Here is a 23,214-nt window from a genome sequence, read left to right as displayed (position 1 = left end):
GGTTGAATTTGAAAGTGTCTGCAATTCTGCCCAGACACGATAGGAGGGAGTATATGATGAGAGCCTTGTCGATCAATTCGGCCCTGGAAAGATTGTGCAAGGCTCAAGGGATAGAATTTTTTTCAGCCTGGACTGTACTTGTTAACAGGAGAGACTGCTTCTACAGGGATGGGATACACTTAAATAGAAAGGGTGCAAGAATATTTGCTGATGCTATCGAGGCAGTGTTAGGTGGGTCGGAAAACTGATAGCTTGGGGGGATACAAGGACTAATAGTTCAACAGTAGCCGCAGGCAGAGGTGAAGGTGATTCTTGCACAACTTCTATTAGAATAAGTAGCGACCTGGAACGAGGGGTGTTGGGGATTTCAGGGACGGATGGCAGTCATCGTGAAACAGGTGGGTATATGGGATGTGTTAGGGTAACTAGGAATAGGAGTAGGAGCATGTATGCTTGCATGTATACCAATGCTAGAAGTATAGTAAATAAATTTGATGAATTTGAAGTGTTGTTGAAGACATCAAAGGCGGATATTGTTGGGATATCAGAGACGTGGTGTCACACAGATATAAGGAATGCCGAACTGGAATTTGGGGAGTACAATGTGTACAGAAAGGATAGACAGGATAGGAAGGGAGGAGGTGTTATGCTGTTAATTAAGAAAAGCATAAAATCAAAAGAAGTGCATCCAGTTGATATAGTTGAACAGTGCATTGTTGAGTCAGTTTGGTGTGACATAAGCACTGCAAAAGCAAAAATAAGAGTAGGAGTATGTTATAGGCCTAATGACTTGAATGAGTACAATGAACAATTGTACAGAGAAATAGAGTGGGCTAGTAAATTGGAATGTCTTATAATGGGGGATTTTAACTTCCCAGATATTGACTGGAACCATGTGGGTTGGTCACTCACACACTAGTCAGACGTTTGTGGATTTATTGGATGATTGTTTTTTGCAGCAGAATGTTCGAGAGGCAACCAGAGAAAGTAATACTCTTGATCTGGTTATCAGCAGTGATTATTCATGTATTAGGAATTTGCAGATAAAAGAACCACTAGGTGGCAGTGATCACAGTATACTGACGTGGGATTTATTTAAAGATTTAATTACCATCAGGGATAAAGGAAAGGGTTTTTGCTTCCGTAAAGGCGAGTACAGTGGTCTCCGACAGTTTTTAAATTCTGTACAGTGGGATCAACTGACGATGTTACCAACAGTAAATTCTAAGTGGGAAGCATTCAAGGAATTAATCGTGGAAGCTACTAAAAGGTTCATACCTATTAAGAAATATTGTTCAAGGTTTAGGCCTAAATGGTTGTCAAATGAACTAATGAGACTCGTAACAGAGAAGAAAAATGCATGGGATGCATATAAATTATCAAGCGACTCCGAAGCCTATGGCAGATATAAGCTAGTCTGTAATCAGGTCACAAAGGAGGTAAGGCAGGCGAAGGCAGATTACGAGAAATCCTTGGCAAAAGATGCTAAGAAAAACAGCAAGGATTTCTTTACTTATATAAACTCTAAAAGGAAGGGGATGAATCTGATTGGTCCACTTGACATCGATGGTTCGACTGTTGATGATCCTGCTCAGATAGCAAACAAACTGAATGAGTATTTTGCATCAACATTCACACGTGAGGAATTATTAAGGTTTGAAAATGACAGAAGGTTATCAAATTGTAGCAGGATACTTACAATGATTTTGTAATAGCTGAAAGCAAGGTGGAGGAGAAATTGTTGAAGTTAAACATAAGAGAAGCACCTGGGGTGGATGGGATCTATCCAGTTATATTAAAGGAGGCGGCAAAGCAACTAAGCAAACCCTTAGCCATAATTATGAGAGCGTCCTTGGACTCAGGGGAGGTTCCCACGGACTGGAGATGTGCAAATGTATCCCCAATTCACAAAGGGGGATCGAAGGGTGACACGAGTAATTACAGACCAGTTAGTTTAACTTCTGTTCCTGGTAAAATAATGGAGTCGCTGGTTAAAGATGCATTGCAGGATCATCTAGACAAGACTGCAGCAATAATTCAGACACAGCATGGGTTTGTTAAGGGAAAGTCTTGTCTGACAAATTTGATAGGATATTATGATGTGGTTACAAAGGAACTGGATGCAAAAAATAATTTTGATATCATATATTTGGATTTCAGGAAAGCTTTTGACACTGTTGCGCATGGAAGACTATTGTACAAATTGGAGCAGAATGGTATTAAGGGTAAGTTGCTACAATGGATAAAAGGATGGTTAAGTGGGAGAAGACAGAGGGTGGTAATCAATGGGTGCTGCTCTTCTTGGACTAATGTTATTAGTGGGGTCCCACAGGGTTCGGTGTTAGGTCCACTGTTGTTTTGTATATTTATCAATGATATTGATGAAGGTATATCAGGCTTAATGTCGAAGTTTGCAGATGATACAAAGGTTGGCAGGGTTGTTAATGACAGTAATGGCAGTGTGCTACTGCAACAGGATCTGGATAATTTGGGCAGATGGGCTAAGAAGTGGCAACTGAAGTTTAACCTTGACAAATGCAAAGTACTGCATATGGGTAGAAGTAACCCCAGAGAAACGTACCAACTGTGTGGTACTACACTTAAGGTGGTAGAAAATGAAAAAGACCTGGGAGTAATTGTGCAGGCAGATATGAAGTTTTCTGAACAATGCAGACAGGCTGCCAGGGCAGGTCATGGGGTTTTGTCAATGATATATAGGAATTTTTCTAGCAGGGAAAAGGAGATGATTATCCCTCTGTATAAGGCAATGGTCAGGCCACGCCTTGAGTACTGCGTACAGGTCTGGAGACCTCATTTTAGGAAGGATGTAGATTTACTTGAGCGTGTACAGAGAAGGGCAACTAGATTGGTGAGGGGAATGAAGGGATCCTCTTATCAAGAGAGGCTTAAGTTCTGCAAATTGCAGTGGCTGGAGACTAGGCACCTGCGCGGTGATCTGATTGAGGTGTATAAGGCCTTGAATGGGTTCAGCACGCTGAATTCTGATGGGATCCTTCCACTTGTTCAGATTACGAACCTAAGGGGGCATAAATTCAAATTAAGAAAGGACAGATGTAGAATAGATGTGCGGAAATTTGCCTTTAGCCAGCGGGTGGTTAATTGCAGGAACAAACTTCCATCTGTCGTTGTGGAAGTTGATAGGTTGAATAAATTTAAGGAGGAACTGGACAGGCATTTGGAGGGAATGGTGTGATTTTTTTTTTTTTTTTTTTGGCTGATGCTGCATAAGCTCATACACTTGCTTTCTTGCATCACATGCCACTACTACTACTACTACTACTGCGATGAGACTGGCCTTAATTGGAAGACACTACCTCAAAAGACACTGGCCTCAATGACTGAACATATGGCATTGGGATATAAGATGCAAAAAGATTGCATCACTATAATGGTATGTGCTAATGCCAGAAGTAGTCATAAATTGCCTTTGATTGTTATAGGAAAACCAAAAAAGCCTAGATCATTTAAAAATATTAATTTAAATGCTTTGCCAGTTAAATATTTCTCACAAAACACGTGGATGAGCCAAGATATATTTCATGAAATATTTGTACCATGTGTAAGATCACATTTGGCATAAAAAGGTTTACCACAATATGCAATGCTACTGATGAACAATGTGCCTACTCATCCCATACATATGTGAATTTAAAAAGTGATGATGGCAAAATATCATGACACTTTCTGCCAGCAAACATGACATTTCTTATTCAACCGATGGACCAAGGCATGATTGAGATTATGAAACGTCATTATTGCAAAATGGTCATTCAAAAACTTGTTTCGGCAGAAAATAAATTAGATGTGATAGTTTTGGAAAAGCTACGTTATAAAAGAAGCAATTTTCAATGTTGCTGATGCCTGGAATAATGTTCCAGTTGAAACAATACAAAGAAGCTGGAATAAGTTGTGGCCAGAAATACAGTAAGACCCCCCCCAAATCCGCAGGGGATACCTTCCAAGACCTACCGTGGATATAAGCGAACACCTGCTGACCTCATATATAACATGATTTTCTTGTACCCACGTATAATAAAGTTTAATTGATAAATTAAACACACAGTAAGATACACACATTAAATACGGTAATATTAAAGTACAGCAGACTCTCGATTTACCGGGATTGGATTAACTGGGACACTCCAAGACTCCAAATTAAAAAAAAAAAAAAAAAATCAACCAGAAATCATAAAATTCAAGTAATAATTAGAATAGGTATAAACAAATATTTTGCAAGTTGTAACAATAAGCAACAAGAACCGTCGCCATTGGGAGATTAGTGTACCTATTATCTTGTGTACCCCACACCTACCGCTCAAAACAAAAGGAAAAAAAAAAAAACCAAATGTTTAGTTTTTTTGGTGCATCGCATCGATTGTTGTGTTTCATCACATCGCAAAAGGACAAATTTTGTTTCATTATTTATGTCAAGGATGTCGGATTTTTTTTTTTTTTTGTTTATAGTAACTATTTTTTTTTTTTTTTTTTTTTGTTTAGAAATCACAAAAATGATGGGCAAACGCAAGAGTTGTGTTTTCAAATTAAATAAAAACTTGAAATTATTCAAAAGTTTGAAAACAGTGCATTTGTTAAATCTCTAAAGAACTATTATAATGTTGGTGACTAAACCATACATGACAAAGGGAAGCTATTCGATTTAAAATCAACATTATAAAAAATAAAGGGAAGCATCGTATTGGACACGCGAGTAGTACATGTTAAGTTTTTTAATTTTTTTTTTCCGTGGTTAACCGAATCAGTAGATATGGGGGCACAACTGTATATTCAATTGATACAGAAACCATTCCAAATGAAACTGAAATTTTGCAGTTATGTTTGAATGTTCCTGGTTTTAAAAATATTTCTACGGAGGAAGTAAAGGATTAGCTGGATGTGGACAAAATGGATGTCGGATGTGACATTTTAGACGACAATGAAATTGTGCAAAGAGTGATGACAATTTTGGATGATTCTGAAACTGAAGAAGAAAAAGCTGCTGCTGATAGAACAACAAACATAATTAGCCACTGTGAAGCTGAAATTATGTTGTCAAAGTGCATTGAGTGGTTTAAGGTAAAAGAATAAGCAGATGCTATGCAAGTGTTACTTTTGCATAAAATTCATAACATTGCCTCCCAAAGGCTTGAGGGGTAATGAAACAAAGAAATTGACTGACTTTTTTTTTAGAAAAGAAATTTAAATATGTAATATTGTTTACTTTTAAATTTTTTTATGACATACTAGACCAATGAAGTCAAACTGTTAAAAATAGGTATGTATGTAGATATCTGTAATATGATTTTTTGATCACCTGGTAAAAAATAAATAATTAAAGTTTAATTAAATTTCATTAGGTTATGTATTATATAATAAATAAACAAGTTAGAATATGTATAATGTTTTTAATGTACATATTCTGTTATCCATCTATTTGATTATCCATCATGGTCTCGGTCCTGTACCCTGATGGACAATTGAAGTTCTACTGTCCTTCCCCAGCTATTCCTTGATAATTTTGACAGAAACATTCAACAGAGATATATATATATATATATATATATATATATATATATATATATATATATATATATATATATATAATCGTTCCTCAACTTATTACAACAGAGTTCTGTTCCAGTGACCATGTTGTAAGTTGGAGGTAAGTCCGTTTATGTTATTTATGGTTCAATACTACAAATAAAACAAAGTAAAAGTTATAAAATGAAATACTACAGTAAAAGTAATGTGCATTTACCTTTAATACAAAGTAGTACACAGAAGTTATAAAATAAAAACATAAAATGGAATACAGTACAAGTAATGTGCATTTATCTTTATCGTGGTCAAATCGAATGCACCTGGGGCCTGAGTAATTTTTTTAATTAAACATGGAGACTACATTAATTGGAAGAGGTAAAGGAGACAAGAGTGGGAGGATCATCAACTTCAGCTTCTTCAGAGTAACCAGTTGGAGGAATTGGATCATCTTCACGAGGAGGAGAAGTTTCATTGTTATCTCCAACATTAGAGACAGCAGTGGGAGGCTTCTTTAAAAATATGTCCAATTTACATTGCACACTATGTAGCAAGCAAAAAAAAGTGCATCTTGGATAATCACCCGAGAGGGCATAAATTCAAATTGAGGAAAGACAGATGTAGGATAGACGTGCGGAAATTTGCCTTTAGCCAGCGGGTGGTTGGTTGGTGGAACAGACTTCCATCCCTTGTCGTGGAGGTTGATAGCCTAAAGAAGTTTAAGGCTCAGCTGGACAGGTATTTTGAACGAACGGAGGGGTGAAGTAGAAGTGGGTTTTTTTTTTTTTGGCTGATGCTGCATAAGCTTGCTTTCTTGCATCAAATGCCTCTACTAATGCTAATGCTGTCTGTTAACCTTTGCAAATCTTTCAACATTAGAATCCGTTTCCTCAATCATCTGCATTATTAAGAATAGCGAATGCCTCAGCAGTTTTTTTCAACTGAAAACTTTTTGTGTGTTTCAGGTATTTCTTCTGCTTTTTGCCTCTCTCCTTCCTCTGCAACTTTCAGTGTCTCCAATTCGATAAGATCATCATTAGATAACCCTTCTACCACAGTTTCCAGCAGCTGTTTCATGGACTGTCTGTATGGACACTCCCTTTAATACCAATTAGCAGATAGCTGAGATTGTTGTACGCAGCATCACAGCTGTGTAAAATAATTTATTTTTTTCTGGAATCAACTGTCAAGTCTGGATTGTCGTAAGTTGCATACATCATAAGTCGAGGAGAAACTATATATACAGGGTGTTTCAAAGATGATGGTCAATAATTTAAAGGTGAAAAGTACAAACTAAAATAAACAAAAAAGTCCCAGTGAACGTTGGGCCACAAATGAACAGTTTTCGAAATAATGCACATTTTCTGTTAAGATCCGCCACTGACTATGGGAGCACTAGTTTAGCAAAAAGCTGTGAATCTTTTGCTAAGGGTGGTTTTATTAAACATAAAATAATACATTTTTAATTTTTGGTTTCAACACCACAGGGTTTTACAGATGTTACATGTTACAGGATGTTCTTTCTAACACCCTTTCCTCAACATCAGGTGTTATGCTTCTGGGCCTACCTCTGCTCATACTCCATGTGCAAAGCGCCCATGTTCTCTAAGGCATTGATGTACTCTGATGAATGTGTGCCTGTTGGGCTGCCTTCGGCAGGTATATGCTTCTTGGTACAAACATGCAGCCTCGAGTGCACTGCCATTGGCTTTACCATACATGAAGTGCATGTCCACATACTCTTCGTTGTTGTAACCTCTTTCCACGTTGACTATCCTTTGATAAGTACTAGTATGCCTACATCTCAGAGCATTGAGAGAGGAGAAACGGAGAGAATGAGCATAACCTAACCTAAACAAACAAGTCAGTGGTGGTTTCCAACTCTACAGTTCACCTTGTTAGCGGTGGATCCCAACTAGAAATGTGCAATCTCGAAAACGATTCACTTAGGGACCCGTGTTTACTAGGCATTTTTTTGCATATTGTAGTCTATACAGTTCACCTTTAAATTATTGACCATCACTTTTGAAACACCCTATATATATATATAAAATATTGAAGATAATAAAAAAAAGGTAAATCAATCAAATAATACCATTCAGGAATTTAAGAAAACGCACAGGATTTTAAAAAATATATATATTGCTTTTTACACACAATCCAGATGACTTTAACTGGGGCCAACCACCCAGACTGAAGGCAAAAAACGACAAGAAGTTCTCTGTTTCTGTAATGATCAATATATGCTAAGTAATTTAAATCTAAACCAAATAACATTAGAAAAGTTACTTAAAATTATATTAAATAACGTAAACAAAACTATTATAATAAATAATAACTTGCCGATTATAAATGCAACAAAAAAATAACAATATTCAGCAAATACAAACATTTGACTTTAACAGTTTATTCACTAGTATTAATCTTGATAATTTAAAAGTAATATAGTTCTCCAGAAACTATATTTGGAAAATAAAAATGCTATAAAGTTTGATTTAACCTATTAGGATACTCTAATAAATTTATGCATCTTTAATAATTATGTATATGACGGAACATCGTTATACTTGCAAGTGAATGGCACCCCTATGGGAAGTCCAGCATCAAGCATAATTGCAAACCTTTATCTATATTATACAGAAAGAGCATTCCAAGATAACTTACTTATATTCAGATACGTAGATGATCTATGTGTGTTTAACTGTCCACATTTCGTTCAGGATTACAGTAAATTATATCCAGAAGAACTTGTATTAGAAAAAACTAATAGTTCTGATACTATAGCAAATTACCTGGATCTTCATATAGAAATATTCCATAATAATATAGATGTAAACGTATATAATAAAAGAGATGCATTTAATTTCAATGTAGTCGGCCTTACAAACTGGAGATCTAATATATTAAAATCAGTGCATGCTAATATCATTTTATCCCAATGTCTGAGGATTGCTTACATTTGCAATAATAATAAAAACTGTTCAGCAAACATAATAGCATTGTACAACAAGTTGATTAATAATAATTTCCCCATCGCTTACCTGAAATACCACTTCAGGAAAGCGATAAGCATAATTAATTTCAAAAATTTGTTTTCTGAACCCAGTTCAATATAATTGAACTGGGTATATTGGTTCAATATAATTGTCATAATTATGGATTTAGAGCCATGTATATATGTACATAGGATATGTACATATATACATTCTTGGTGTCTTACGGCATAGAAAACTTGTACCCACCGGCTCGCAAATTACAGTGTATCATTAAAATTTTTTTTTTTTTTAACATAGTTAAATTCATTTAAGTTTACTTAAGTTCACGTTGAGGTAACATGCAAATTCAGCTCAGGGTCCTACTATAGGAACGGGTTTGTGATCCCGGGCATACCCGATCCACAACTTATATCTTGTATTGTCTTTAAGCTGTCCTACACTCTTTATTTTTATTTCTCCAAAATTATTAGGGCAATCCGAGGACGTAGGAGAAACTATTTCTTATCTATACCACTATTTTTCCCCTTTATGGAGTTCAGGTTCTATTATTCCTACTCCTTTAGATTTTCTTCTTACTATCTGCATGTTTCTCTTTGCGTTAACTTAAATCTGATTGTTTATTTAATTAATTAATTATTTATTTTTATTATTACCATATCCATCACATAGGGGGTACTACATATTATTTTGATCTTGACTACTATTATTGTTACTACATTATGTCCTGGATATGGTAGATATGTAGTATGTATTGTATATTTAATCTTATTTTAATCATTAAATTATGTTCTCTTTCGGGTCAACGATGATTAATATGCTTACATTTATAATTTATTTATAATTTACTTATATTTTCTTACTTTTAATTCTAAAATTTCTAAAATTTCTTAACCATTTTTAATTACTATATTTGGTTTAGATTTAAATTACTTAGCATATATTGACAGAAACAGAGAACCTCTTGTCGTTTTTTGCCTTCAGTCTGGGTGGTTGGCCCCGGTTGAAGTCATCTGGATTGTGGGTAAAAAGCGATAATTTTTTTTTTTTTTTTTTTTTTAAATCCTTTGCGTTTTCTTAAATTCCTGAATAGTATTATTTGATTGATTTACCTTTTTTATTATTATCTTCAATATTTTATACACATTATAGTTGTAATGCATGATTGCTCTGCAACTGCATTGGCCCATAAATATTAGTTACAGTCGTTATAATTATTAACTTTCTTTTTTATTACTAATATAAATATATATATTAGTAATATACAACTGTTAAGAAGAAAAATAAGCAGAAAAAGGAAAATAACAAGAGTTATAGTATGTCTAATGGTCCAAAACACGCAGTGCAGCAAGAAAAAGGATATAAATAATGTGTGGTTTGTAAAATAGATAAATAGTCTGGGAAAACAGAAATGAAAAGTACACAAGGTGCCTGAACTAAGAAGTTTAAGGGATAGTCGAAAATGGAAGTGAAATAGTGGTTAAACAGGTGAAAGAATTTGAAAAACCTAGTACAAAAATTAACTGGGACTGAGGAAGCAAAAAATAATAATAATAAATAACAAATAAATAAAACACTATATTCAGATATGGGAGGGCAATTTTTAGCAAAATTTCCCTCCCATTTAAAAAAAAGCATGTTACGTGGAAGAGAATATTATTTTTGATGTGGTTTAAAATCTATCCCCATGACATTTTGTGATCTACTTGGATCACAAGTATCACAGAATCTGGCATACATCTGAGTAAAGTAAAATGGCTCTTTTAATTTACTCAGATATATGCCAGATTGTGTGTTGTAGAAGTATAACAAATGTGTAATCATAGTAATAACATTTGCACATGTGTTGTAGAAGTATAACGAATGTGTAATCATGGTAATAACTCTTAACATTTATTACGGAATTAAATGATTACAAGGCAGACTCTGACATCCAAGGAAGGCGTACGCTGAAAATGCTGTCTATTCAGTTTTATAATGTATTGTATTCTAGCAAAAGATTTTACTAATAAACAAAACTAAACTAAAATTCAAGCCATTCTTATTTTTAAATAACTGTTTTCTTTTATTGATTAATGATAATTATTCATTAATCAATAATCACTCTTTAATTTTATAATAAAATATTTTTGAGAATTTACTTTATTGAAAGATACTTGGGAATATGCACTAGTAAGCTACAGTTATAAATTTAGTGTGTGTGTATATATATATATATATATATGTATATATTTAAATAATGGCTTAAAAGCTTACCATAAAATAAGAAAATAAATATTAACCTATCATTAGAGGCAGCAAAATGCACATCCTCCACATGAAGCCCAGATATATCCGATATTTCAAAATAAAACAAAATAAAACATAAGCCAGTAGAATGGCAAAAAATATAGAGCGAAAAATTAACATAAAAATAACGTAAAATAAAATAAACCAAACAGGGAGGGGGAAGTAAAGGTAATAAGACATAAACAGTAGCCGATAATCCCCTATATAATTTAGGACTTTAAATCCAATTAATAAAACCGATATAAAATTTAAAATAATGCCAATTATAATATGATTTAGCGGTACCCCCCTCGAAGGTACCAGTTCCGATAAACGTGAAATATCACCAAAAAAGGGGTTGAAAGAACTACTAAAAGAAAAACAAAATATCAAAATAATAGACTGACCATTATGTCCCATATCGACAGAGTACCACGAGGCCAATAATGGTCATGGAATCGCTGCATTTCAATCGCTATACAAATCGTCGCAAAGGCGAAAAGATCGAAGAACCAAACCACCCATTCCTCCTCTGATCGATCCACTAATGTAGAGGATTTGCACAGCGGTGGTCCTTATGCAGCGAGAAATAATTTATAGAACAGACAGCACTCTAGATCAGAGCCACACCACTGACATAATGTAAGCTTAGCCAGCTTATATAAAAGAAAAGAAAGGAATAGATGGTGGTACAGGCGCTGCTTATTTAGCATATCAACCCACTACTACCACTGATTTATATTTAAATAATGGCTTAAAAGTTTAACATAAAATAAGAAAATAAATAATTAAATGCACATCTTCCACATGAAGCCCAGATATATCCGATATTCAAAATAAAACAAGATAAAACATAAGCCAGTAGTATGGCAAAAAATGTAGAGCGAAAAATTAACATTAAAATAAAATAAACCAAACAGGGAGGGGGAAGTAAAGGTAATAAGACATAAACAGTAGCCGATAATCCCCTATATAATTTAGGACTTTAAATCCAATTAATAAAACTGATATAAAATTTAAAATAATGCCAATTATAATATGATTTAGTGGTACCCCCCCTCATTAATTTTTCGCTCTACATTTTTTGCCATACTACTGGCTTATGTTTTGTTTTGTTTTGTTTTATTTTGAAATATCGGATATATCTGGGCTTCATGTGGAGGATGTACATTTTGCTGCCTCTAATGAAAGCTTAATATTTATTTATTTTCTTATTTCATGTTAAACTTTTAAGCCATTATTTAAATATAAATCAGTGGTAGTAGTGGGTTGATATGCTAAATAAGCAGCCTGTACCGCCATCTATTCCTTTCTTTTCTTTTATATAAGCTGGCAAAGCTTACATTATGTCAGTGGTGTGGCTCTGATCTAGAGTGCTGTTCTGTTCTGTAAATTATTTCTCACTGCATAAGGACCACCGCCGTGCAAATCCTCTGCATTGGTGGATCGATCGGAGGAGGAATGGGTGGTTTGGTTCTTCGATCTTTTCACCTTTGCGACAATTTGTATAGTGATTGAAATGCAGCGATTCCATGACCCTTATTGGCCTCGTGGTCCTCTGTCGATATGGGGCATAATGGTCAGTCTATTATTTTGATATTTTGTTTTTCTTTTAGTAGTTCTTTCAACCCCTTTTTGGTGATATTTCACATTTTTCGGAACTGGTACCTTCGAGGGGGAGGGGGTACTGCTAAATCATATTATAATTGACATTATTTTAAATTTTATATCGGTTTTATTAATTGGATTTAAAGTCCTAAATTATATAGGGGATTATCGGCTATTGTTTGTCTTATTACCTTTACTTCCCCTTCCCTGTTTGGTTTATTTTATTTTACGTTATTTTTATGTTAATGTTTCGCTCTACATTTTTTGCCATACTACTGGCTTATGTTTTATTTTGGAATATCAGATATATATATATATATATATATTTTTTTTTTTAACCATATGCAAGGCAGTACTTTAAGTCTTACCCAGCAGTATTCAGTCACATCAGTTTGTAGTTTGTAAATTTTTTATGCCACTTTAGATTTTTAATAACTTCCAGTAATGTTTTTAGCTACAGAAAAACTCAGAAGCCAAGTGCTTTCGTTCCATTTTTACCACTAACTTATGTTGTGCTTTATCAGGCTGACATGGCCTATGGAAATAAACTGCAACGAATACGAAGTAAGTTCATTTAATATTTGATTTGAATAAAATTGTTTTTACAAATTGTTGATCTAAGTTGTTAAATTTGTGCCCTATCTGTGTGGCTTATATAACTAGAATATATATTTTTATATCTTTATTTTAGAATAAATACAGTGGAATCCCATTAATACAAAGTTCAAGGGACCTAAATTTTCACGTTTTGTAATAATGAGGTTTGTAGTAACGAGGTCCCCCAAAAGTGTCAAATTTACCTTTTTTTTTTTTATGGTACATACTGTATATCTGAGAATAAAAATAAATAATAATAATATCAAAAATAAATTAATAAAAATAAAATAAAATAAAAACAAAAGCCTTGTCTAACAATACAGTAATAGGAATAAAATTTTTTAAAGATTTTATTTTATTTGTAAGATAAACTAAGAGAAAAGCAATATTAACGGAAATTAAAATATTGTGCACTATATACTTTGATATATACAATATTTTAGTATAACAGTAAAAAGAATAATAATCTTAATATAAAAGGAGACATACAAACCATTACTTCTTAATAAATTAAACTAATTTAAAGAATCAATATTGTTTGCACAGTTTTTGTCCTATATGCATTTTTAACTACAGCAAAGACGTTATCAAATGTAATAGTTGTTTGATAATAGTTTTTTTTGGCTGATCAAATAGTTGTTTGATCAGCCAAAAAAAAGGGGGGGGGGGGGAATGGCACTTCCCATTTTACCTGTTTATTTTCTTCAATAGTTTGTCTAGTTCTTCCTTGAATTTATTTAAGCTATCAACTTCCATAACAACAGATAGGCATTTATTCCAGCATTCAACTACCTGCTGGTTAAAGGAAAACTTCCACACATTTTTTTTTTTTTTTTGGCTGATGCTGCATAAGCTCGTACGCTTGCTTTCTTGCATCACATGCCACTATTACTACTACTACTACATCTATACTGTAAGCATCATTCCTCAATTTGAATTTGTGCCCCCTCATGTGTGTAGTCTGAGCAAAGGGAAGAACCTCATCAGCATTGAATTTGCTCAATCCATTCAAAGCATTAAACCTCAATAAGATCACCTCACAGGTGATCTGATTGAGGTAAGAGCACCCCGTTGTTCCTCTCACCTGTATTGTTGCTCTTCTTTGTACCCATTCCAGGAGATCTACATCCTTCTGAAATGAGGCATCCAGACCTGCATGGTACTCAAGGTGTGGCCTGACCATTGCCTTATACAATGGGATAATCATCTCCTTATCCTTGCGAACAAAATTCCTATATATCATTGACAAAACTTGTGAGCTGTCCTGGCAGCCTGTCTGCATTACTCAGAGAACTTTTATATCCAACAGCACAATTACCCCCAGGTCTTTCATTTTCCGCTACCCTGAGTGTAGTACCACACTGTTTGTACATTATTGCCTAATATTTCTAGATCCTGTTGTAGTAGCATACTGTCATTACCAATTAACCACCGTAGCAACCTTTGTACCTACAAACTTGGACATTAAGCCTGATATGCCTTCATCAGTATCATTGATAAATATAGAAAACCACGAGCCCAAAGCCGAACCCTGGAAGACTCTACTGATAACATTAGTCCAGGAAGAGCAGTATCCATTGATTACCACTCTGTATTCTCTAAAACCATCCCTCTATTCATAGCAACAACTTGCCCTTAATGCCACACTGCTCCAATTTGTACAGTGGTCTTTTATATGCAACAGCATCAAAAGCTTTCCTGAAATCAAACTATATGATATCAAAATTATTTTTTGCATCTACTTCCTTTGTGGTTACATCAAATTGGTAAGACAAGCTTTCCCCTTAACAAATCCATGCTGTGTCGGAAGTATAATTGCAGCCCTGTCTAGATGATCCTGTATTACTTCTTTTACCAGTGGCTTGGTTATTTTCCTTGGAACAGAAGTTAAACTTGACAGGTCTGTAATTACTCATGTCATCCTTTGATCCCCTTTGCAAATTGGGGATACATTTGCACACCTCCAGTCCCTAGTGACCTCCTCTGAATCCAAGGATGCTCTCATAATTATGGCCAAGTGTTTGCCGACTTCCTTTGCTGCCTCCCTTAATATAACTGGATAGATCCCATCCACTCCAGCTGCCTCTCTTATATTTTATTTCAACAATTCTTCTTCTTCCACTCTCAGTTATTACAAAATCATTTAGCTCCCCGTTAGAGCTTGATAAACTTCTGGCATCCCGTTCCCTGTAGAATTCCTTGTGGGTATGAATGTAGATGCAAAATACTCATTCAGTTTGTTGGCAACCTGAGCATGATAATCAACAGTCGAGCCATCAATACCAAGTGGAGAAATTTGATTAATCCCCTTCTTTCTAGAGTTTACTTAAGTAAAAAAGTCTTTGCTGTTTTTCTTTGCATCCTTTGCCAAAGATTTCTTGTAATCTGCCTTTGCTTATCTAATCTCCTTTGTGACGATTACTGAGTAGTTTATATCTCCCATTGGCTATTACCTGATAATTTATATGAATCCCATGCATTTTTCTTTTCTTCAAGTTCCAATTCTTTTTTTCTTGCTCAAGTTCCAATTGACTTTCCATTGGTTTAGATATTTTAACTTTCTAATCCTTATAATATATTTTATGTCTGTTGATTTGTCACAATAATGAAGGTTCCACCAGTGGAAATTACAAATTATGGAAATTATGCTGAACTTTTACAGTAATCCCTTTCCAACTTTAGATTTGAAATAATGTGGGTTTATATTTTTCTATCAAAATTTTACAGTCTGAAATTTTTCTCTCTAAATAATCACTTTTATACAACATGGGCTTTTTGAAAGTTAGTTTATTTAGCCTTATTGACTAAACGTACTATATAGTTAGTTAATTTTTCAGGAATCTTGATATGGTCTGATGATGGGTTCTTGTAAGCCAGAACTCATCATGAGATCATATTTGGCAGTACCAAATGACAGAAAAATACAAATTGTTACTATTAATTATTAATTAATGTGTTACTACAAACACCCAATTATCAATAATTTGCTGGTTTTATACAAATAAAGTAAAAGTAAATAAGATACTGGCTTACCTGTTAACAGCCTCATGTCTTGCTGAATGATTGTCTCCTTCATTCAGTCAAGGGGTGTTGTTAACAGCTCATTTATACTTATGTTGGTCCTAGGGCTGAATGTTGACATCGTATTAATTGGCCAACTGCCAGGTCAGTTATGCTGGAGCCCAATGCTTCTTGTTGTTCAAATGTGACCCTGGGTTGATTTTTTTCAGAGTTAGCCAAGCGTCACTCCCAAAACTTCCTAAGTTGTGATTATGCCAATCTTGGATCTATGGAGGCGGTGGTGGAGAGGGGAAGAGTTGGTGTCTTTCTTGTAATGTTGCTAAATTTCCAGATGTCTTCACACTGCATGGAAGGCAGTGTCAGATTTGTTTATTCTCCCATATTGGCATCTTTTTTTATGTTCTTTTAGTCTGGAACTGAAGAACCCTTATGTAGGTACCTCCACTGTTTCAGTCTGTTTTATTAATCAGTCCTCTTGGATCATTGGGGTTGTTGGGTGGACGTTTTACTCTGTTTCATGGAAGTGAAAATTGTACTGACTCCATATTTCTTGGCTTTTCTAGTTATTTTTTCATTGACGTTAGGTACATATGGTATTCAGGTGATTGGTCTTTTTGTAGGTCTTAGTTTATGTTGATTGAAGGCCTTGATGCTATTCTCTATAGTTTTCTTTATAATATGGATAGGGAATTCATTATTTAAAGCAAGTTTGGTGATTGCTTCTAATTCTTGTTGGAGATTTGCCTCTTTGCAAATTCAGTAGGCTCTTAAAATAAATGATTTCAGTATTCTGATCTTTGTAGAGTGGGGATGACTCAGTTTATAATTCAGTGTGATGCATGTATCTGTTGGTTTGTTTTAGACTTCCATTTGTATTTCTATGGATTTTCTGGTAAGATATCAAATAAAGATAGGCTGCCTTTGTTTTTGATTTCCATTTGGAATTTTATATTCAATGGAAGGTGTTGAGGGCACTATAAAATTTGTTCAATTTTGATAATTTCCAGGAATTTGTCAATTTTATAGAACATTTCATTGTTAGTTGTGTCCTACACAAACAGACATCACTTCAAAGCTGTAAGATTTATTTTTCTGAGTAATGGAAACCTTACTTTTCTGTGCTCTTCACAATAACTGAGCAAGTTTAGATCTGATGAGTAGAGATGCAATCTTCAGCACTGATAAAAGCTGCCAAATTCTTGAAATACTACTGACAGGCTGCATTCTGAATAAAAGTAATACAACCCTTTATACATGAATTATTCTATCTCTTTAATCTATCTTTATTATAGAATACAGTTCTGATATTTCCCCGAGTTTACCTTGTTACTGAATCCCACAATAAGGCCCTGCTGGTTGAACCAAAGCAGTTAAATAAAACTGCTTTGGTTTTATACAGAACCAAAGCTCATTAAATATTATAGAAACTGAGAAAGTGCTGAGCCTTGTTGGCAGATCTCATGTTCAACTCCAAAGTGCTCCTATAACCAGGGAACCAGCATGCCTTCAAGTATTTGCTGACATTACACTTAGTTAACTTTTATCTCTGCATCATTAAAAAAAAAAAAAGGAAATGAATGGACAGCTTTTTAAACAAAAGTAACATACAACCAAAGTAACTTGCAATGCTTGTAGCATAAAGAATATGTTACTGTAGATGAGAAAGAAATGATCAATCATTTCTTTCTCATAAATTAAGCATAACTGATAAAGGGAGGTCTAAGACAGAATTTGACAGCTGACTAAATGTATCAACTTGTCAAGAACAGTTAAATTTTTGTTATTGCAATAAGTTGGTTTTAGAAATTGAGCTTTTAAAATTTTTTTAAAGACATTCAGCCACTTCTGAAGGCAAATTAAAATTTTATGTTTAAACTCCATTTCTTTCTCATGTATTTTTTTTTTTTAATAGTTTTAGCATTAATAAGTCAACTGAATAACTGCAAGGGTTAACCTGGATCAACTGAAACCTGAACCTTTAATCTGGGAATTACTTGAAACCCATACATATGTATGGTTGGTTTACAGGGATGTGTGTACAATGGCAATCATACTCTAGGTGTGCTGGGAATAGAGCAACTTTTAACTTCATGTGTTATTTGAGTGACAAAAGTTTGGGGACCACTGGGATAAAGGATAAACAAATGCTCTTCCTGAGCACTACACACTAGGTCCCCCCGATAAACCATGGGAGGTGAGAGAAATAGGCAGATTACAAGAAATCTTTGGCAAAGGATTTGGCAAATAATTTTGATATCATATGCTTTTGATACTGTTGCACATGGAAGACTGCTGTACAAATTGCAGTGGTATGGCATTAAGGGATGGTTGAGTGGGAGACAGCAGAGAGTGGTAATAAATGGACACTGCTCTACGTGGACTAATATTATTAGTGGAGTCTCCCAGGTTTCGGTGCTGGGCCCATTGTTGTTTTGTGTATTTATCAATGAGGGTATATAAGGCTTAATGTCCGAGTTTGCAGATGATACAAAGGTTGGCAGGGTTGTTAATGACAAAGACAGTATGCTACTGCAACAGGATCTAGAAAAGTTAAGCAGGTGGGGAGAGAAGTGTCGACTGAAGTTTGACATTGACAAATGCAAAGTACTGCATATGGGTAGCAGTAATCCAAGAGACACATACCAACTGTGTGGCACTACACTCAGGGAGATGGAGAATGAAAAAGACCTGCGGGTAATTGTGCAGTCAGGTATGACGTTCTCTGAGCAGTGCAGATGTGCTGTCAGAGTAGGTCATGGTGTTTTATCATTGATAAATAGGAATTTTGCTAGCAGAGACAAGGAGGTGATTATCCCTTTGTATAAGGCAATGGTCAGGCCACACCTTGAGTACTGTGTACTCAAGGTGTGGTCATCCTTTCTAAAATGAGGTCTGGAGGCCTCATTTTAGGAAGGATGACCCCATTCAATGACTCCATTTTAACTCCTTTCAATGGAGCAGCGTTCTTATGATGTTGAGACTTGCAGGCTGTTCAACTAAGATCTTTAGGGTAGTAAGGGACTACTTCATGCAATGTACAGTGACTGTTATATCGTTGGTTAGTTCTATTGTACGAGAGGTGACCAGGGGATGCCCACAAGGGTTGGGTTTTTTGGACCACTAATGTGGAACCTAGTTTTGGAGGACTGGTTGCATAGGGAATTCGAGCATATAGAAATGGTGGCATATGCCGATGATCTTGTGCTGCTTATTGAAGGAAATTCACGGATGCAACTAGGAACCAGGTCACAGCAGGTTTTGCTTAATAACTGGTGTAGGTTACATAAACTGACTGTATCAGGAACCAAAACAAGGACAATGGTCTTCAAGGGTCATTTTTCGAGTAGAAGACCCCCAGTTGTGAGAATGAATGGGTTGGGCCTAAATTCAGCAAGGGAATTAAAATATTTAGGTATTATGTCTGATGGAATTTGACTTCAATTCACATGTTACTTTTCTATCAGAAAAGGTGAGGAAATTTATTGGGATGATTAGTCGAATCACTAGAATTAGCTGGGGAATAAAAGGTAAGGCGCCGAACTTGCTATATGAATGTGTATTTATCCCCATGGTAACATATAGTGCACCAATTTGGTTTGAGTGTGTAAGTGGAAAAGTATTTACTAGAAAGCTCAGTTCCATTCAAAGAGTAATGCTCCTTAGAATGTGCATGGCACGCAGAGCTGTGTTGACCCCCAGCTTTGCAGGTTGTGACTGGAAAATTGCCTATTGATCTGCATTTGGTGTATTGTGCATTGGCTTACTTCATCCACCGTGGCATTCCCTGTTCTTTTCTGAATATAGAGGTGGGCATCTTGGCAGATCCCAGGAAGGAAAGGGCAAGAATCTGGGATGCTTTGGTAAAAGTCTGGCAAGAGCATTGGAGTATTTTTATAAAGGGCAGATTACACAAATTTTTCCCAGATTTAAGAAATGCTGCCTTGGTTTTTAGGAGCATTAGCAACTAAGGCCATATTGCTCTCGGGATATGCGGTGGTCATTCCCTGACCTTTCCACATCCTCCGTATTTGGTGGTCACGGGCTTGAACCCTGGTCTAATCAAGGAGCGTGTGCTATGCACTGCTGCTCCTGCCCACCTGGCTATGGAAGCGCCTGTTCTGATTGACTGGTCATCGATTAATGCAAAGTTGCATGATTTCAGAATTACTGAAAGATCTAGTTACCATTGTAGCAAAAGAGAATCATGGGAACATATGTACAACTGTGAGGAGTACAACGATCTACAAATTGAATTGGTACCTTGAGTTAGTAATCTCAATCTTATGGCAGAAGGCTGTGAGACAATTCTAGTTGATAAACAGGAGAACTTCTTGGCTTTCCAATCCTTTGCAACTGCAATATTTCTTAGGCAGAAGACTCTTCTGCATCTGGAAGCCTTGGATTTGTAATGCGGTATGGTGTAGTGCCGAATTACTTAAAGTTCTGTGAAATCGTGGAAGCTTGAGTCTACTATATCCACTGTAACTCTGGCATTTCTATTATTGGCAGCTCCTGGTGCTACTGGCTTTCCAACAGACTGTGAACAGATGTAGCTCTTTCCAATGAAGTTTGAACTTTGTCTGAAATTTAATTATATGTATATTTATTTATTTTTTTTTTATGTAATTTGATTATTTTCAGTTTTTTCATATCAATCTTTTTTGGTCATGGCAGGTTTTTTCCCTCCCTGTACTTGGGCAAACAGGAGAGGGAGTATATGAGTACTGCTAAATTATGTGTAACTGACAGCGGGGTTGCCATTGGTTGGCTGGGACCGCTTTAACTAATAAATAATAATAAAAAAAATCTCCGTATGAAGGAGACATGAGAATATGAAATTAATTCTGGAAGCAAAGACCACCAATGGCAGATCTGTGGAGACCTGAAGGTGATTGCAGTACTGCTGGGCATACTGTTTCCTGTGTGAGTGAGACAGTCGGGCTAGGTCCTCACACTAAAAGAGAAAAGTCTGACCTCTAAGGGAAAATCTGTGCCCTGGGGAAAAAATGTCTCTGGTTGATCGCAGAAAAATTCTTCTGCTCCCTTTACACACATCAAACTGGGACTCATGAAGAACTTTGTTAAGGGGATGAACCAGGATGGAGAAGCTTTCAAGTACCTGAGAGTACAATTTCCACTGTTGAGTGATGCTGAGATTAAGGAAGGAATCTTTCTTGTTCTGCAAATTCGTAAACTTTTAAAGGATGAAAACTTTGAGTGTGTCCTCCAGGGTAATGAGAACCAGCTAGGGAAGCCTTTAAAAGTGTTGTGCATGACTTCCTGGGAAACCGAAGACCTGGAAACTATGTTGAGACTGTGAACAACCTTCTAGAAAAGTATCGTCAATTAGGCTGCAACATGTGACTGAAAATCCACTTTCTTGACTTTCATCTGCACTTCTTCCCTGACAACTGTGGTGCAATGAATGATGAGCACGGTGAGCGAATCCACCAAGACATTTCAGCAATGAAAAGAAGATATCAGGGTAGGTGGAATGCTTCTATGCTTGCTGACTAATGTTGGACAGTAACAAGAGATGCCCCAGAAGTGGAATACAAGCAACAAGCAAAAAGAAGGCACTGTAGTGAATAGGCCACATTTTGAGAAGGTACTTTCGGTTCCTGTGCAGTTTTCTTGTGTTCTCGTTTTTTTACATTTTAATTAAAAACAACTGATTTATGTTGTATCAAGAAAATGTAAATATGAGATTGTTTAAATATTACTTTTCACTGACTACTACTGAAATTACTATATTCTTAGACAATAACTGATTATGCATAATGTTAACAAAAACTAGAGCTAATAAATTTCTGAAGTCATATTAATTTTTCTCGACCCAAAATTAGTAAAGTTCGCTTATTTTAAGAAAGTTCAGTAGAAATTTTTTTTTTTTTTTTTTTATTGTTAGTTGGTACCACATTGGCTTCTGTGGCCATAATGCACCTCCCCAAAGTTTTTGCATTTTACTCTGATCCAAGCCAGAGGCAGGATTCGAACCTGGAACCTTTGGGTTACCAAGCAGGCTGGCAGGCACTTTACCCACCTGTCTAGTCCGGTTGGCTGTAGTAGAAGAGTCTGAAAGAGAAAATAATATGAACAGAGAAATTAAAAATTCGGAACCCGAGGAATTAGAAGAAAAAATTAGAAGCAGGTCAAAAAACAGAGTTAGCGAATGATATATCCATTTCAACGCCATAGCCAATCCAATGAAATAAGATATTTTCATCGTTAAGAAGTGAGATGAATTTATATGAAGCAATATGTACACTGCATTGAATCTAAACATTTTATTAGATGCACTTCTAACAATTAGACTTATTTCAACCCAAAATGAAAGAAAAATTTTTCTACTTCAGGCTTATTTGTAACTAAGCAAAGATCCAGGCTTTCTGACAAAGCAATTAATGCACTGTTTTTTAAAATTTCGTTTTAACAATAACTCAATAGCTGTAAATGTTAAATGCTAATATTGGTTTTCCCTATTTGTTTTGTTTCCGTATTAGTGTTTACTTAGGATTTCTTTTATACTAATCTCAAACTTAAGTGTTTTCGAATAAATGTATAGAATAATGTTGCCTATCTGTACGCTGTATCAACGTAATAAAATTTTCTGTTTACACTCATCAAACCATGAGTTGCATTTTAATATCTAATTCTCCTTAAATTTTAGTTTTTTTACTTATACACCACAATGTATGGTCATTATTATAGTGTTTTATGACCAGAATAAGGACAAAAATTATTATCAAAAAGATAGCAAATATTTAATCAATAAAATAAAATTTTTGGGAATTCTCAGGAACTGCAATTTCCTGTTCCTGGTTCACAAAGATAAAAAAAATGTCGGGAATTTAGAAACCCTACTCCTGATGGCCATGTTCAGCAAACAGGGCCATTTTTATGAATAAAACTTTGGCTCAGTATTTCTGAAAAGGGCAAAGCCTGCAACAGTATCTTGAAGCAATCAAAATCTAGTCAGTGAAGCAATCAAAATCTAGTTGTAGTCTTTTTTCAAGAATTAGCCAAACAGAAATCACAGACAGAAAAATGTTAGGTAAGCTAATGTTTTTAAGCATACTGTACTGTACTGTACTGTACTGGTAAACAATCCTATGACTGCATTTTAATATAAAATGTGAATTTAGCCAAAGGAATTTAATTTCTACTGCAT

The 23,214-nt window shown here is 35.2% G+C and overlaps 1 protein-coding gene across 2 annotated transcripts in view; it reads left to right on the top strand.

Annotated features, from left to right (window-relative positions):
- Positions 1 to 23,214, top strand: part of LOC150087071 (plasminogen receptor (KT)) — a 181,688-nt gene that overhangs the window by 99,870 nt on the left and 58,604 nt on the right. For both annotated transcript variants that reach the window (XM_090371794.1, XM_090371795.1), the window contains exon 4: positions 12,880 to 12,989. In XM_090371794.1, the coding sequence (XP_090227920.1) occupies positions 12,880 to 12,989 (110 nt within the window). The remainder of the gene's footprint in view (positions 1 to 12,879; positions 12,990 to 23,214) is intronic.

The sequence above is a fragment of the Mastigoproctus giganteus genome, chromosome 4 (assembly GCF_048544385.1).
Source record: "Mastigoproctus giganteus isolate SK-2022 chromosome 4, ASM4854438v1, whole genome shotgun sequence".
NCBI lineage: Eukaryota > Metazoa > Arthropoda > Arachnida > Uropygi > Thelyphonidae > Mastigoproctus > Mastigoproctus giganteus.
The sequence above is the reverse complement of the archived record's forward strand: the minus strand, read 5'-3'. Positions and strand labels throughout refer to the sequence as shown.